Raw genomic sequence first — 18,884 nt, 5'->3', positions numbered from 1 at the left:
GATTGCTTAGACTGCGTGGAGGAAGATCTGTCGAGGTTTGGATCTTTTTTTTTTTTTTTAAATCTGTTTATTGAGTTCTGTCAACACATATTCACTTTTTTGTTCAACATACACAGAACCCCTTTTTCCCTTTTTTTTACTGAACTACCTTAACAACAGGAACACACAAATACAGCAGGATAGCAGGACTAACAAACAAACAAACAAACAAAAAAAAGTAATAATAAATAAATAATATAAATAATATACATATATATACACACACCACCAGATGTACATTCAAGGTACCATGATATGCTGTAGCCAGCTCCATTGTCATTAACCAGATAGGGCAAAGATTCAGATTGGAGGGGTCCACCGTGTCCAATACTGGTTGCCAGATCTTAATAAATCCGTCCACATTGTCATGAATGGTGTAGGTCAGTCTTTCCAAAGGGAGTATTCTCAGTACCTCCTTATACCAATCGTCCAGTGAGGGGGTGTCCTTAGAAATCCAGAGCTTGAGAATGGTCTTTCTCGCTGCATACAAGAGTATTCCAATCAGTTTAGCATTAGGGTTGTTTCGTGCACTGTCCACCCTAGCTGCCAAAATACACTGAAGAGGTGACAGCTGACAGTCATACCCAATCAGGGAAGACACTTCGTCTCTCACTTCTCTCCAGAAAGATTGTATCTTTGCACATGTCCAGAACATATGTACATATGTACCTGTTTCAGAGTTGCATTTAATACATATAGACGAATTTAGGCCAAGTCGGCCCCTCAACCATGGTGTACAATGAAGCCTGTGTAATATTTTAAATTGTCTCTCTCTATCAATATTACAGCACAGAATCTTATGTGTGTTTTCTATAACCGATGCCCATACGTTGTCCGTTATTTCACATTCTAAGTCAGTCTGCCACTGCCTTCGAATATGGTCAGTAAAGTAGTTCAGATGTAAACCAAAGGTTTCATAAATGTGAGAAATAAATCTCTTTGGCATGGTTTGGTTGAGGAGGTCTTCCAAGAACGACGTGGTTACAGCATGTACGTTTTTTGATAGATAATGCCTTATTTGCAGATATCGAAAAAAATGAGACTGTTGCAAAGAATATTTACTCTTCAAGCCCTCAAATGATTGCATTATTCCTCCTTCATAGAGTTTTGCAAGCCGATCTAGACCATTCTCCTGCCAAAGTCTAAACACTATATCTTGGCGTGAGGGGGGGAAATCTGGATTTCTCCATATTGGAGCCAGGAGTGAAAAATGCTTTTTAAGTTTAAAACCAGCCTTAATCTTATTCCATGTATTCAGTGTATTCAAAACAATGAAGTTATTTTGAACCTCCAATTTCACTTTCTTATGGTTTACGAAGGGGCAATCTTTCAGTGAAAGTATGCCACAGTTTTTAGACTCCATATCAATCCATGTATTTGTAGCTTCCGGGTTCACCCATTCATATATGTACCGCATTTGTGCTGCCCAATAATATAGTCGCATGTTTGGAACTCCAAGGCCCCCTTGGTCTTTGCTTCTCTGTAACTTATTTATCTTCATTCTGACCTTTTTACCCTGCCAAATGAATCTTGTAAACATCCTGTCCAAATCTATGAAAAAGCTATTGGGGATTGAGTTTGGCAACATCTGTAGGGGATACAACAGCCTGGGCAATATATTCATTTTGAGCACGCTTATCCTACCTAACCAGGAAACAGGTAGGGTTCCCCATCTATATAGATCCTCCTTAATTCGTGTTATGATAGGTTGAAGATTAAGTTTGACCAATTTCCTAAGAGAGGGGCCAATCCTCATTCCAAGGTATGTTATTTCCTTGGTTGACCAGTGAAAAGGAAAGCTATTGGGTGGGGCTGAGCCTATCAATGCACCAATAGGCATGGCTACAGTTTTAGATAAGTTCACCTTAAAACCTGATATGTGTCCAAATTTTTGTAGGCAGTCGACCAGGCATGGAATTGTGCTGTCTATGTCCACTAAGTACAAAAGGACGTCATCCGCATAAAGCGAAATTTTATGTACTGTGCCTTTAACATTAAAGCCCTTGATCAACGAGGTAGTTCTTATGAGTTCTGCCAAAGGCTCAATAGCTAATGCGAACAGGAGAGGGCTCAATGGGCATCCCTGGCGGGTACCACGCTGCAATGGGAAAGAATCTGAGCAAAAAGAGTTAGTAATAACGGCCGCTTTCGGGGATCGATACAGTAGTTTCACCCAATCAATAAATTCTGTCCCTATTTTAAATTTCTCCATAGTATAAAAGAGAAAGGGCCATTCGACCCTGTCAAAGGCTTTTAAAGAGTCCAAAGATACTACCAGGCCCTGTACACCATTATCACTGGCTAACTGTATTATATTCAGGAGCCTTCTGATATTATTAGAGGAGCTCCTCCCTTTAATAAAGCCTGTTTGATCAGGTTTAACTAATATTGATATCAATGGTTCAAGTCTCAAAGTCAAAACTTTAGCTAGTATCTTTGCATCTACATTAATGAGTGATACGGGCCTATAAGAGGCTGGGTCTTCAGGGTCCTTGTCCTTTTTCAGGATCAGACAGATGTTGGCTAGTGACATTGTTTCTGGTAGACGGCGCGTAATGTTGAAACTGTGGTCGTAAGTCCTGGCTAGGTAGGGAGTGATCTTACTTTTAAAGGCTTTAAACCATTCCACCGGGAACCCATCAGGGCCCGGGGATTTCCCACTGCACATTACAGCCATTGCCTCTAATATTTCCTTCTCCTGGATGGCTTTCCCCAGAAATTTCTGATGTTCTTCAGTTAATGTTGGTAATTTAATTTTGGAGAAGAAATTGTCGAGTTCCTCTTTAGTGCTATTATTGTCCGATTTATATAATGACTTATAAAATGATACAAAGACAGAGCTAATGGCTTTCTTGTCAAAATGCCTTTTCCCTTCTGAATCTCTGATCCCTGCTATAGTGTTGTTACTCTGCTTTTGGTTTAGTAGGCGTGCCAGGTATTTGCTAGGTTTGTTTCCATACTCATACAGTCGTTGTCTCTGATAAAATAATGACCTTGACACTTTCTCGTCCAAGACTGAATTCAATGCCGCTCTAATCGTTTGCATTTTAATAAGGATTGCTTTAGTAGGCCTAGATTTATGATCTGACTCTGCTGTCTTTAAGTCTCGTTCCAGTTCGTTTTGTCTGAGCAGCAGTGTTTTTTTTCGATGCGACATATATGACATTGTGAATCCCCGGAGATAAGCTTTTGCAGACTCCCAAAGAAATTCAGGGTTCGTATCACTATTATCATTCATCTCAAAAAATGAATTTATCTCTGTTTCCATCCTTTTTTTAAAGTCCTTATCACTAAGTAGATATGACGGGAATCGCCACCTCTGTGTTCCAGGTGTAGCTTCATTTATGATTATTTCTAGGAAGACTGGAGCATGGTCACTCATATGTATAGACCCTGTGCTGCATGTAATCACTTGCCCCATAATCTGTGGAGGTATAGTAAAATAATCAATTCGAGAATAGGAGTTGTGTGGATTAGAATAAAACGTAAAATCTTTGACTGATGGGTTAAGGGTTCTCCATACATCTGTCAGATCGATATCCTCTAACATTTTAAGTAGTGAGACACCCGTGCTCAATTTTCTATGTGTATCTACTGGAGACCTATCTAATTTGTTGTCCAAACAGCAATTAAAATCCCCGCCCAACACTGTAAAAGAGCATTTGTATTCCTCCAGTTCCGCTGCCACCCTGGTCCAAAATGAGGGGGGTGGTGAATTGGGGGCATATATATTCATCATAGTAACACGTGTACCATGGATAGTGCCATGGATCAGGACAAATCTACCCTCAGGGTCTTTTTTACATGTATTAAGTATGAATGGGGTGGTCCTATGTATCAAGATAGCGACTCCTCTACTATTGGAGGAAAATGATGAATAATAAGCCTGGCTTACCCAATCCCGCTTTAGTTTCATATGCTCTTTATCCACTAAGTGAGTTTCTTGTAAAAAGGCTATCTGCACCTTATCTTTTTTGAGAAAGGTTAATATTTTCTTCCGCTTGATTGGATGATGAATCCCCTTCACATTGTAAGTACAGAACCTGATGCTATTTATACCTGACATTTACTACTCTTCTTTGTTGTTATAGAAAACCCCTGTCCTGACATCAATTTGGCCAAACCCAACCTCAGCCCACCCAGTACAAATGAATATCCCTTTCCGGTGGTGCTAGATAAGAACCAGTGATTAAACAAAACCAATAACAAGAAAAAAAAAAAAAAAACATAAACACATACATACCTGCTGTAACCTTGACATTAACATCACCATCATTAACTTGTCTGTGGGGCACATGTGAAACCTTTTGGTCTCTAATATAGACATCAAACTACAAACTACACAAACACTTGTATGATAGAACAGAGCTCCCGGGCTCTATGTTAAATGTACACATATTACCGAGATAGCGGTTATTCAGTATACACACATCACTAATGTTTCAATTTTTGTTTATAACCTATGGCATTGGTTCAGCAGCAGCCCTTTGCTCTCTATGGGTTAACTCCTGACAAATGAAAATGTGCCATGAAATCTAGAATGAATCCTCATTGCCAGTGAGCCTTTCCTTATTACCCCTAATATTAAAGATTAATTAACCAAAAGAGCAGTGGAGTCATTATTTCCTTAAACACAACATAGTAGCATTACTTAATATTAATGCCAGCAAACTTAACCTCAAAATAGACTATTCCACTGAATTGAAACATCAACCATGAAATCTACGTATACCTTATAGGCACAAACCATAACTGGACTCATTTGACTTAGATGTGAATCACCCTGGATTTGTCCATCATGTCTTGTCCTTACGCAGCTCTTCAACATACCTCTTGGCCTCTGCTGCGGTCTTGAATAGTTGAGCCTTGTTATCATGAGTGATGCGCAGCATCGCGGGGAAGAGCATCCTGTAGGGGATCTCCAGTGCTCGGAAAGACTGCTTTACCTCCAGAAACTCGCGCCGCTTCTTTTCCACCGCAGGTGAAAAATCCTCAAAGAGATGTATGCGGCTCCCGGAGACGGCGATTTCCCCCATGTTACGTGCCCGCTGCATGACCAGTTGTTTATCCGCGTAGTTGTGGAGCCGAATGTAGACAATCCTCGGTCTCGTCGACTCCGTCCGGAGTTGTGCGGGACTGCGGTGGCACCTGTCCATCTTGATCCGGTCGTTTTTCACCGTGAGGTTCAGGACTCCTGGTAACCAGGTCTCGAAGAAGTCCTTGGCGTTGTCTCCTTCCGTGCGTTCTGGCAGGTTGATGATCTTTATGTTGTTACGTCTGGACCGGTTCTCCTGATCCTCCAGCCTGTTGATAGCCTCACTCAGGTGCGCCTCGGTGTGCTCAAGTTTAGCTAGCAGCTGCGTCACTGTGTTTTTGTCCAATAATCACGCAGCGACATTACTCTTTCAGTGGTGCCGTTTTGGCAGTATTAAACTATCTCTGAAATGTTAAAAAAACATGCTCAGTCCGGGAGCTCCGTCTTCGCGCTCCTACCCTCTTCGCATCACGTGACCCCTCATCGAGGTTTGGATCTTGAACCAAGTTGAAATCCCCGCCTATGATTATATGGTGGCTATCAGTGTTAGGGATTTTGTAAGAAAAAATGTATGAAAAATTGTTCATCATCCCAGTTGGATGCATAAATGGAAGCTAAAACTACCGGTGTATTTTGTAACATGCCCGACACTATAACAAAGCAACCGTTAGTGTCAAATATAGTATTTGTCGGCTCAAACAAAACCCTCCTACGGATGATGATGGCAGGCCCCCTGGCTTTCTCAGAGAATTTGGAGTGAAATAAATGGCCCATCCATGCCCTTTTAATACGGAGAGTGTCCGATGTTTTGAGATGAGTTTCCTGGAGGAACATAATCCCCTTTAAAGATGTTGCAGACGTGTCAGGACCTTACCAACTTTGGTGACATTATTCATGCCTTTGGTATTCCATGAGATCAGATGAACACCTCTATCTGTTGTCATTCCTGCCTTGTTCATCAGGGAAGATGGTGATGGTGCATTGACCTGGCATTGTGTAGCGGCTTATATACAGCGGGGAGAGAGGGAGCGGGAGAGGAGGAACAGTACAGAGAGAGAAAGAGAAAGAGGAGAAAAAAAAAAAAAAAGAAAGAAAGAGAAAACACAAAACACAGCCCCAACACAAATTATCACAGTGACAGTACCTAAGAAAATACCCGAGACGAATAGCATACTGAGCTCTGAGGCTCTGAACTTACTTCTAATCTTATCTTCCGGGGTCTCTTTCCCATCTTGAAATGGTTAACCTCCTAAAACAATGTAGTATGAACAGCCGGGCACAAAAATTGACAAGTTAACAAGGGGAAACAGGCCCTGAGAAAAGCCTTGGTAACTTAAGGCTAATATAGTCAAGTGAATATTATCAAAATGATCTACAAGTGCAAAACCTTAACCACCAGGTATGAGGTAGAACAAACAAACAGTGATAATCACACTCTCCACATGTGAAACTTAACATTCAAACACTAACAAATAGCTCGGCGGTTGAGGACATAAGTGGTTTAGTTGCAATGGCACGGAAAAGAAAGAGAATAGAAGAGAGCAATAAACATATCAGGATACATCAGCCTGCACTGTGTGCTGGCTCAGTTTTTAGAGAAAATATAGTCACTGTGCCCTGTATATGTCAGTACTATCCTGAAATCAAGTCTTATTTTAGTGTGCCACAGGCGGGGAAGAGCCGCATGCCTCATCCGAGCTGGAATACGTAAAAACATTGAGCTAGCAAACTGTGGAAAGGATCGGCTATCAGTCTCTGCTAGTAGGACTACACAGTCAGAGTATATGCCGCTGTTTTAGCTGGCCATTGAGTCAAGGGTGGGCTAATGTGGCTAGCAGGTGTCAGTTCAGATCTGAGCTAGCCGAAACAGGGTTACCTGGTTAGCATGGCTAATGGTTGAAGGGGCTACTCAGGTAGCATCCGCACGACTGGACGCTATGTACTCATTAGCCTCCGCTGCCGAGGAGAAGCGTTTCCTGACTCCATCCTTCGTAACAATGGTCAGCCTGGCCGGGAACAGCAGCGCAAGCTTCAAGCCCAGGTTGTACAACTCGCCATCACCTCTCGGTACATGCCGTGTTGTTCCATCACCTCCGGAGCGTAGTCTTCATAGATGGCGATAGGTGAGCCTCTGTACAGCTTGCCTCTCCTGGCCCGGGCTTCGCGGATAATCTTGTCCTTCACCTGGTACCTGTGCAGCCGAATGATGACGGGTCTGGGTCTCTGTCCCGGCTTCGGTCTGACGACCAGTGACCGATGAGCCCTATTGCACTCAGGCAGTGAATCCAGAAAGCCATCTCCGAACACCTCCGCAAGCAGCTCTGAGAAGAAGGAGGTGGGGTTGGGCCCCTCCACGGACTCAGGTACTCCAATCAGCCTGATGTTGTTGCGCCGGCTACGGGACTCGAGATCGCTAACTTTAGCCAGCAGCTTAGCATTACTCTCCGACAGCGTAGCGCACGTAGTTTCCAAGGCTAACAGGCGCTCATCTTGCAGGTTAGCATTTGACTCAAGAGAGGTAATCTTCTGAGCGTGGTCTGTGACCGTTGCATGTATACGGTCCAGTTTTTCATCCAGTGTCGAGACGGCTGTCTTGAAGTCCGCAGAAAGGGCCTGTCGGTGCTCCTCTAGGAGGCTAGCTATAGTCGCCATGTTTAATTCACTGTTAGCATCTCCGGAAGGGTCTGGCTTGGCGTGTTGGTCTCTCGTACTTTGTCTGGTTGCGTATGTTGCCATATCTTGGTGGTCTGATATGCAGGAGCAGAAAACTGTATCCCTTGCTAGTAATTTCGTGTGAACCGAGGGTTACTTGGCAGTAGGGCTGCCAAGATTAGTCGACTAGTCACGATTATGTCGACTATTAAAATCGTCAACAACTAATTTAATAGTTGAAGCGTCATTTTTTTTTTTTAACTTTGTTTTCTCTCTCAAAACTGCTGCAGCGCGTCTGCCTTTCTGTCCTTGACACACATGCGCAGTAGTGGTAATCTGGGTCAGCCGTGGTGTCACCTGAAGTTATACCAGACGGGCTCTCTGGTATCATGGCTACCTGGCGGCAACGGAGCTCAAAAGTGTGGGAACATTTTAAGAAAACAAAAGAGAAAAGTGTACAATGCAATATCTGCAAGACAGAACTTGCCTTTCACGGCAGCACAAGTGCGATACACGAGCTCCTGAAAAGGAAGCACGTTGTGGCTGACAACGACGATGAAGAGGGACCGTCGTCTCGTTAAGCTAACTGGCTAGTTAGCTGCTAACATTAGCGTAAACAGAGAGCTAACTTACTACTTACTCATATTGATAGCTGTAAACGTTAACATTAGCGATGACGATTTGATTCATTAGCCTTAGGAACAAGAGCGTTGTGCAGTTTGGGATTATATAGAGTCAGAGTGTAGTAAAGTTGAAAACAGTTGTGAGCACTGAGCACAAAATGCACTTTTGTTATATTCAGTTATATTCAGCTATGTGCTGTGACGACAAACATCATCCAATTTACATGACATTCACAGGTTGTTTTCTCCAAATTAAACACTACAACATCACATATAATTGATGGGTGAGCTCTAGGGCCACATAGTGGACACAGGCAAACTTGCCCTCTGTGTCTGGCCTCCGACGGCGCCACGGCCCGACATACGTGGGGGTGCGAGGGCCCGTTCATTGCTGCTTGCAGCTTTAATGTAAGATTGTATAAGGTGCTTGCTGAAACATTTCTCCACTGTCAGTGGTGGATATAAAAATAAGGTTATTGTGATTTACACATTTAGAGAATGATTCAGTGAACGAGCGGCGAGGGAAGGTGACAGCCTCAATGTTGTAAACTAAGCTATCACTCTGGTATTCTGCACTATTTCCCTGACTAGCAATATTAACTGGGCTAGCAGACTCCACACCAGCATTAACTGCATCACTAGCAGGCTCAGTGTCAAACCTGCTTCAAACACTTTCTATGTTGTTAGATAAACAGCAGCACCGACTCCAGTAGGATAAAGGCCGGCCACTCTCAGCAGGTGTGGGTGACCCCAGAAAGTGGGCCAGTTATCCACAAACCTGTATCCCTGCTCCCTACAGTGATGCGCAGCGAGTAAGCCTAATGTATGTCTCATCATTACCCTGATGGGGTAAAGAACCAGAGACAATAAATCGATGCTGACACATCTTTCTAGCAGCCTGAAAAGACCTGGCTGAGCTATCTTTTGTGATGTGAGACTGCTTCAGATGGATATTGTCTGTGCCAGCATGAATCACAATGTTGCTGTAGCTTGTGGTGCTGTGTGCCTGGGTTCCTTGTTTCTCCCTGCGTGATGCCAGCACCCTAAGATTAGCCTCTGTGTCTGAAGCTCTGGCCCCAGGGCAATGGCAAATAGTGGCGGGCGACGTTAACGTAACGTTGCGGGTAATGGAGTCTCCTATCACTAGCGTGTGAAGTTTAGCCCTGTCAGCGGGAGCCAGCAGGACTAAGCACGGACAGAAAACTGGTTAGCAGTCGGTAGGGGTGACTGCTGACCAGCCCACACAACCGGTGACTTGCTCTTGTGCCCTCTCCCCCACACCACACCAGCTGCTGATGAGACTGAGCCAATGCTAAGGCCTGCTATCAGGCCCGGGGCTAACACTATCTGCAGTGCCCGTGTTTCTAACTAAGAGAAGCTGCTCTAACTCACGGACGCGTTTCTCTAATGGAGACACCCTATCAGCAACTGTAGAACAGTCAGCACAAGCCATTGTAACACTTGTTTATCAAGGCTGTGTTAACAGCGGTGGAAGGTAAAAACCAGTAAGTTAGGCTAGGTTGAGGAAAAGCTAACCGGGCAGCAACAGACTACCCAGTAACAGAAGATCGGTTCGAGAAAAAAGGAACAAGTTAAAAAAACAGTGGGACTATGAAAGACTCTAAGACACTAAGAACCGCTAAGACAGATAGACAAGGAGAGAGACACAGTAAACAACAACTTTCGATCTCATGGAAATTCCGGGGGGCGTCACAGGAAGTAGCATCATGGCTAATATGAGCGCAAACAAAAATATGATAAAGATTTTGCTGTTGGTAGAACAGGGTTTGGACAATAAACCAATATGTTGTACACAATATTGTTATCATGATATGAGACTAGCCGGGATATCATCTTATATTTAGTTGTATCATGATAGTGTTGTCTTTTCCTGGTTTTAAAGGCTGCATTACTTTAAATGCTGTAATGTAAATGCGGTAATGCTTTTTAACTTACCAGACTGTTCTACTTGTTCTGTTAATTGCCTTAACTGATGATTATTTAGCAAAAATGTCATGTGTTCATATTTTGTGAAAGTACAATAGTTATCCTTAAAGTATCTTCCCAATATCAATAACCAATCAGATATTTGGTTCAAATGTTGTGATATTCAATTTTGCGTCTTATTTTTTGAGTACTTTTGAGTAGGGCTGAGGATCATTTGGATTTTAATGATTCTGATTCAGATTCTGTTGATCAATTGCAGTTAAACAATTCTTGATTCCAATTCTTTGGGTGGCAGGGTCAAAACAGGTCACATGGTTTTTCCACTTTAAATCACAACAAGTTTAATAATCGGCAGTTTTCATTAAAAAACATATTTATTGTTCCTGCTTCACAAATGTGAGGATTTGCTGCCCTTTTTCTTTTGGATACTTTTTTAATTTTAATTTATTTGTATTTGAGGTTTGTTGTGTTGGTTGGAGTAAACAAGCATTGTGAAGGTGTCACTTTGAGCATTTCTCACTATTAAGTTTAAAAATACAGAGATATGTATTGTAGTCCAATAATATTGCTATGTCATTTTAAAGCAATATCACCTAGACTAATTAGAGTCACAGCAATTGCGAGAATAAAATGTCAAATTTATCCTGAGGGTAGCTAGATGCATGGTCATCACATATTTAGAGATCATCATGGATGTATTCAGGAAATTGAATGCCACATTTTAAGATGGTACCCTATTAGATAAGCTGCTAAGTGGGTACACATCAAAAGAGTTTTTCAGTTCCATGCATACTTGAGTCTATCTCAGGCAAAGCTTGCTGGCTTCCTTTTGGCTCCCCAAACACACACAGTGCTGGTAAAAAGTATTTGCCCCCTTACAGATTTCTTTTGTTTTTGCTTTTTTGTCACACTTACATGTTTCAGATCATCAAACAAATTTTAATATCAGACAAAGATAACCTGAGAAAATACAATGTGAAAAAGTAATCCCCCCCTAAACCTAATAACTGATACTGCCACCCTTGGCGACAACCACTGCAATCAAGCGTTTGCGATAACTGGCAATGAGTCTTTCACAGCGCTGTGGAGAAATTTTGACCCACTCTTCTTTGCAGAATTACTTTACATTACTTTTTCACATAGGGCCAGGTTGGTTTGGATAGCTTTTTTAACTTAATAAATGAAATCATCATATAAAAGTTGCTTTTTGTATTTACTCAGGTTATCTTTGTCTGATATTAAAATTTGTTTGATGATCTGAAACATTTAAGTGTGACAAAAAAGCAAAAACAAAAGAAATCTGTAAGGGGGCAGCACTGTACATGACTCAAGATATCCTAATATACTGATCTGGCTGATCCTTTTTTCTATTATTGGACCAAATGGACCTTACGATAACAAGACGCTGGCTCTACCCTTGAGCCACAACCGCCCATCTTTATCTTTACCTTGTTCACTGGATGAACGGACTGCCCAGCTGACAATGAACATCCAAAAAGATTACTCCATAGTGCTACTAGTGGTGGAAACAGGGTTCCATTTTGCACAAGTGGTCTTACCTTCTGTTTTAACTGTTTTTAACAGAACACTCCTGACAAAAAGAAGCAGCAGAACAGAAGGATGTGGTCACTGCACAGGTTGGTGACAACTGTTATTCATTCTAAGGCTAAAATGTCAGTCATATTCAAACTGTCTGATCTTAAGTGACTAACTCAGGATTTGGGATAATCAATTATCATTTACCTTTTACAGTTAGACTGACATATGGTATAGCTATGCTTAAACACAAGAGTCAGACACTCAAGTTTTCAGGAGGAGGTAACACTGCATACCTTGCAGCCATGATGAATTTCATGCAGCTTTCTTCCATCACCCATAGTTCTTTCCAATGCTTCTCCTGAGACACTGATACCGAGGAATGTGTGCTTGTGAAGTAACTCTGTCTTAGTCATCATTCCTGTGACAGAGTTTGTATGAAAATGCTTTGACTTGTTTTGTTAAAAAGTTCCCTAATTGTAAGTACCTGAAGAAGTCTGTATTAGGAAGTGTGAATTCCTCTCTTAACTGTTCAAATGATTTGAGGCTGCCACTCTCAAGGAGTTGATGTAGATTAGTGAGGCCATGCTCTGACCATTTTCTGAAGCCTGCATCTAAATGAGAGGGTACAAAATCATTCAATCAGTTTCCCTGTTGCTCTCATTATTACAGTAGGATCCCTGGGGAACAAAGGGATCTGCACAGAAAGAACTGGACAGAAAGTTGGAAAAAACTTGAACTCAACCAACATTAGTGTCAGATCAGTCTTTTGGGACAAGGTCTGTAAGGGAAATTCTCCTTGTTGAAGTAGAGAGTTGCTAATTCTCTGAAGAACTTCAGAATCAGTATCATGAATCAGATCTCTTTAAAACATGCTGCATGGAGAGAAGACCTGAAGTGTTCTCTCCCATCTTCCAAATGTTTCTGACTTTAATACAAAACAGAGTGGGGGGTTACAACATTTCTTCCCAGAACAATGACCCCTTGATGTTTGGTGGATCGTCTCTTTCCCAGGACAGTGACCCTTTTGCTACTTCATTAGAATGTAAATGTCGTCTACCATCTATCTTCCTGTAACACCTCAGACGAGAGGCAATGTCTCTCGTCTGACTCTATGACACTTACAGCAAAAGGGGTTTCTCCCCTTTTGTTCTCACATCCTGATATGGTGTTTACAGTATATTTCTTACTGAATGGAAAACTATTCAATTTCTCACAGGTCCCTGGCTGCAGGTCAGAACAGGCTAGGGCTGTCAAAATTGTTCCAAAATGACGTTCGAATATTCGATCTAAAAAAACCACATAGGTTCGAACCATTCGAATATCTAGAGTTGTGCATTATGTCAATAACAGGAGGACAAACTAATACAACGAGACATAACTACTTGTATAGGTTTTTTTTTTTTAGTTTTAACATGTCTTTGAAAACAAACCTACACATTACAAAATAAGTAAATGAACTAATGGCCTATACCGTAAAACTTTTAGGACCGTAGACCTCTCTGTCTCGCTCGCCCCCCTTCTCTCTCTATCCGCAAACTCCCCTCATGTTGCTAGTGGTGGATTGGTAAGCTAACTGTAGCTTACACAGCTAGCATATATATATTTATAGTGCGACTAGAAGCCGTAGGATTATTAACCCTGTCACTGCCGGTCAGTTCTCTGCTGCCTTCAACCAGCTCTGTGTTCCCTCTGGCTTAACATCTGCAAACACGGAGGTGCTCAGTTCTTGGTTTCACTCCTGCTGTCGAACCATACTGGACTCTGTGGCTCCATTAAAAACTGTGCAGCCCAAAGCTAAACCTGAGCCCTGGTTAAATGCGAGAACTCTCGCAGCTAGACAGGAGTGCCGCAAAGCTGAACGCAGGTGGAAGAAGGACAAGCTGCACCAGGTTTCTCACCAAATCCTAAAGGACTGCTGGCGCTGCTACCAGAGCTCTGTTAAAGACGCCAGAAGAGAGCACCTGTCAAACCTTATTGAGGCAAATTGTCACAACCCACATGTGTTATTTAAAACCATTGAGTCTGTTCTTGATCCCCCTCCGCCTGCGTGCACAGAGGAATCCCCTGAAATGTGCAAGAGCTTCCTGCATTTCTTCATTGATAAGGTTGCTACTGCAAGGGCTCTCATCACTACTCCTGCATCTGACCCCTCTGATCCTGTTCCCTGCTCAGCTGTGTTTGAGCTGTTTGAGCCTGTGTCTCTGATGGTTTTAGAAGATGTGGTTGGCCAGATTAAGCCATCAGGCTCTCCCTGTGACACTGTCCCGCCTCACTTTTTTAAATAGGTTTTCCCTAGTATAGGGCAGTCGGTTCTGGCTATTATTAACAGCAGTCTGTCTTCTGGTGCTGTTCCCCAAAGTTTTGAACATGCTGTGGTGCAACCCCTGCTTAAGAAACCTGGCCTTGACCGTGGTATTTTAGCCAATTATAGACCTATCTCCAAGCTTCCTTTTATTTCAAAAATCCTGGAAAAAGTTGTCCATGCTCAGTTGAAGTCCTTCCTGGATGAGCATGATGTCCTGGAGGTCTTCCAGTCTGGTTTTAAAACACGGCATAGTCCGGAGTCAGCTTTATTAAGAGTTTTCAATGACATCCTCCTGGCAAATGACTCTGGAGACTGTGATCCTTGTCCTGCTAGACCTAACTGCGGCGTTTGATACTGTGGACCACAATATCTTAGTGTCTCGGTTGCAGCACCTAGTGGGCATTTGTGGTAGTGCCCTAGATTGGTTCAGATCCTATCTTGCAGGAAGAACTATGTGCGTAAGCCTTGGTGGTTCTGAGTCCCGCTCTGCTCCGTTGTCATACGGGGTTCCACAGGGTTCAATTTTAGGGCCCCTGCTTTTCTCAGTATATCTGCTTCCCCTGGGTTCCATCCTGAGAAAGCATGGTATCTCCTTTCATTGTTACGCGGACGACAGTCAGATTTATGTGCCACTGAAGAAGAAAGATGCCTTCTGCCTGAAACCACTTCTGTTATGTCTCGAAGACATTAAAGCCTGGATGTCACTGAACTTTTTTACATTTTAATGAAAAGAAAACAAAAGTGATGGTGTTTGGCCCGAGTGGCTCTTGTGAACCCCCCCTGTTGATTTGGGCCCTTTGGCACACTATATGAAGCCAACAGTCTCAAACTTGGGTTTTAAGATGGACAGTGATTTTAAATTGGATCAGCAAATTGGTGCAGTTGTTAAGTCCAGCTTCTTTCACCTTAAGCGGCTGGCAAAGGTGAAGCCCTTTCTTGCACAAAAGCACTTTGAAACAGTAAACCACTCCTTCATTACATCTTGCCTGGATTACTGCAATGCACTTTTCTTTGGAAAAGGACAGGGTCGAAGGACAGAGGGTGTCGTCTCTGTACAGATTGTAAAGCCCTCTGAGGCAAACTGTGATTTGTGAATTTGGGCTAAACAAATAAAATTTGATTTGATTTGATTTGATTTGGAATCAGCCAGTCCTCCCTCACACGTCTCCAGTTAGTCCAGAACGCTGCTGCTCGCCTCTTAACCGGAGTACGTAAGAGGGAGCACATTACTCCCATTCTGGCTTCCCTCCACTGGCTGCCTGTGCATTTTAGAGTTCATTTTAAGATTCTTTTATTTGTTTTTAAATCTTTAAATGGTCTTGCCCCACCTTACCTCTCTGAGCTGCTCCATCCCTACGCTCCTGCCCGGTGCCTCAGGTCAGCTGACCAGCGGCTCCTGGAGGTACCGAGGTCTAAGCGGGAGCTCAGAGGGGATAGAGCTTTCTCTACTGCCGGTCCCAAACTTTGGAACGACCTCCCACTGCACGTACGACAAGCCCCCTCACTGTCCATTTTTAAAACTCATCTTAAAACCCATTTTTATTCTTTGGCTTTCAACCCAGCATGAGACTCTGCTCTTGTTTTAGTGTTTTATCGTTTTAACTTTGTTACTGTTTTTTGTTCTTATTGTTTTTATATTGTTTTATGTTTTATGTTTTACGTTCTATTTTCTCATTTCTGTACAGCACTTTGTCCCAGCTGTCACTGTTTAAAGTGCTTTATAAATAAAGTTTAGTTGATAGTTGAGTTGAGTAGAAACACTTTGTTGTAGTAGTTAGGGCAGTGCAAAACGGGATGAGGGAAGTAACAAGATGAATTTGACACAAAAATAGAAATAATTTATTTACAATTTAAAATAGGAATAAACTGCGTCTTCAAAGTGAAGAGGCCGGTTCACCTACAAAAGAAGAAGAAGTCAAACCACTTGAGCTCCAAAACAACTGTTTGAACAATCTCCCACGTTACCAATAAGGTGTTTAAACACGTACACTAAGCAACTGCTGCCATCTGGCCCACTGGCCCTGTATCTCTCCTCCACTTTTTAAAGCCCAGGCCGTGATTGTGAGTGGGAATTAGGTGCAAGCAATCAGTCACTATCGGCAGAGGAGGAGAACAAAAACTGTTCTACTGCTCCACCTCAGCTCAAGTGACCATGATGTTTCAACATTTGCAAGCATGACACCAGGTGGTACTTTTAAGGAGACCTCGCGACAATTTCCAGCAGTGTTTGTGGCAACATAAACCAGATATTTTTTTATGGGAAGTCAGGTTTCTGTGCTTTTTTTTGTTTCTTAAGTCACCTAATGCTGTGTTTTGGCCAGCAAAGAAACAGCTCCGGGCTATGGTGATAACACAGCAACGTTTATTGTGGAAATTCGGCACGCTTGACCACTCAGGAGAGATGAAGAAGACTCGGGAGACACTGATGACTTAAGATGAAGTAGTTTATATAACTTGATCAAGGAGAAACAACATAACAATACAACTGTATGCACAGTGTAATGCCAAGTTAATTCCTCCCGAACCTCCCCAATGTTAAGGTTTTATCCCTTCAGCTCAGGAGGCCCCTTTCCCATACATGGTTATCTGTTTCACACCAAAATAGAGGAAAGTTACTGCAGAGCTTCTCACCTCTGACTTAGTGAGGAATAGAGAACAAATGTGTGGAAGACATTCAGATAGGTCGAAGGCCATCCTATGAGTTTACAAAACAACAGCCTTCGTTTGTCAGAGATCCATTTGTAAGCATATCTGCAGCTGCTTCAATCTGCTAAGTTTGCACCGACCATGAGTGATATACACTCACAGATCAAGAGGTCACTGATAAAGGCCAGTAAAGGATGCTATACAGTATATGAATGCATGGTAGGGTTTAATCCAGGAAAACGGTATTCCTGGAAATACCAATCAAACTTTCCAGAGAAAAACCCATTGATAACATATTTAGAAAACATGTCAGCCTAAAATGTACCGTCTTAAAACTTACCCTACTCAACAGCTGTATGTGTGTGCACCTGAAAACACACACTGAAAGCTTATCGTAATTAATAAACACAAATTCAAAGCACATGCTAAGGCTCATCCCGATGGCTGTTTGCCAGCCATTGGGATGAGCATGTCAGAGATGAACAAGAGGGAGCTGATCTATTTTCAGTAGCTGGAGAGGGCACGTCAAGAGGCATGACGAGTGCACATTGAGCATGCCCAGCATCTCTGGGCGTGCACCGGCTGCAGCTACAACAATGACCTCAAGTTCAACCTGGCGGTTAACCTGCAGCAGGCTCTCCCTGACCTCCAAACCAACACTGGGAGGAGAAGAGAGAATCGGACTTGGAGAAAACTGTTACCAAAGAATTATAGAAGGCTCGCAGCCTTACACCAACAGCCTCGGTGCACTAATTGAATAATCTGTCTCAGCCTCAAAGAATCACTTGGAAAATGCCGAATGACAGATAAATGTGTTTATGTATACATATACAACACATACACATTTATATGTATATATATATATATGTATATATATATATGTATATATGTGTATATATATATATATATATATATATACATATATATATATGTATATATGTATGACATATATATATGTCATTCGGATTGGACAAGTGTGGCCGGATGGTCTCAAAGAGAGGCAAGATGATCAGGACTGAGTGGATTAACCTACCAGAGGGCAACATAGGTGATATCCAAGGCAGTTACAAGTACCTTGGCATCCCACAGGCTAATGGAAACCATGAAGGGAAGTCAACCACAGTCAAATACCTCCAAGGCTACAAGGTCTGAGCCATCAACATGTACGCACTACCAGTCATCAGATACCCCGCTGGTATCATAAGCTGGCCAAAGGAGGAGATAGAAGCCACAGATATCAAGACTAGAAAGCTCCTCACCATGCACGGAGGGTTCCACCCCAAGTCCAGCACCCTGAGGCTATACACTAAGCGGAAAGAGGGAGGCCGAGGACTAGTGTGCTTCAAGGCCACGGTCCAGGATGAAACATCGAAAATTTGAGAATACATCGAAAAAATGGCCCCGAAGGATGAACTGCTAAGTGAATGCCTCAGGCAGCAGAACCCTGAAGAGAGTGCAGAGGAGGAGGAGCAGACAACCTGGAGGGCAAGCCCCTACATGGTATGTACAGTAGGTACTACTTCGTTGTGGCCGAGTTCACGCGTGATTCTCGCGTGAATCACGCGAGAATCACGCACCTTTTTAGTGGAGGATCAATTGTGTTTTCATGAGAAGCTGCAATGTGCCCAAACAACCACCAGGTGGCATCTGTGAGCAGGAGGACGACAACATGCAGCAGCAGGGAGCAGTGACCATGAACGGGAATGGACAGAGTTGCCTGATTTCTGTTTCTGTTCGTTGTTGCTTAAATACAAGAATGTAGCTAATAATGCCTCACCCACTCCACACCTCATTCCAACTCCTTCCTTCAGCCTGTCGCTACAGGGTCCCTCTAGCAAGGACAAACTTAGTGAGTTGTTGATGATGTTGATGGCGGATGAGATGAATGATTTTTTTCACTATGAAGCCTTTTAAATTACGCACAGCCTACATAAGTTTCAACGTCCATACAAGCATTTAAGAAATGATTCCTTTCAGTTCCATAATTCAGCGAGAATTTTTACTCAACGAAAAAATGTATAAAGATCAGTTTTTAGGTTGAAGACACGACAGCAGCACGTATGTCCAGACGCTGGTGTGTCAGCTGGGGCAGCGGGTC

General features: G+C 42.7%; 1 protein-coding gene across 5 annotated transcripts in view; it reads left to right on the top strand.

Moving 5' to 3' along the window:
- nlrx1 (NLR family member X1) overlaps window positions 1-18,884 on the top strand; it is a 106,441-nt gene that overhangs the window by 39,781 nt on the left and 47,776 nt on the right. For all 5 annotated transcript variants that reach the window (XM_084350248.1, XM_084350250.1, XM_084350249.1 and 2 more), the window contains exon 2: window positions 11,881-11,933. In XM_084350248.1, coding sequence (XP_084206374.1) covers window positions 11,917-11,933 — 17 coding nt within the window. In that variant the 5' untranslated portion in view covers window positions 11,881-11,916. The remainder of the gene's footprint in view (window positions 1-11,880; window positions 11,934-18,884) is intronic.

Source organism: Pagrus pagrus (genome assembly GCF_965226575.1).
Source record: "Pagrus pagrus genome assembly, chromosome: 4".
Classification (NCBI taxonomy): domain Eukaryota; kingdom Metazoa; phylum Chordata; class Actinopteri; order Spariformes; family Sparidae; genus Pagrus; species Pagrus pagrus.
This window is presented reverse-complemented; position numbering and strand designations above follow the sequence as displayed.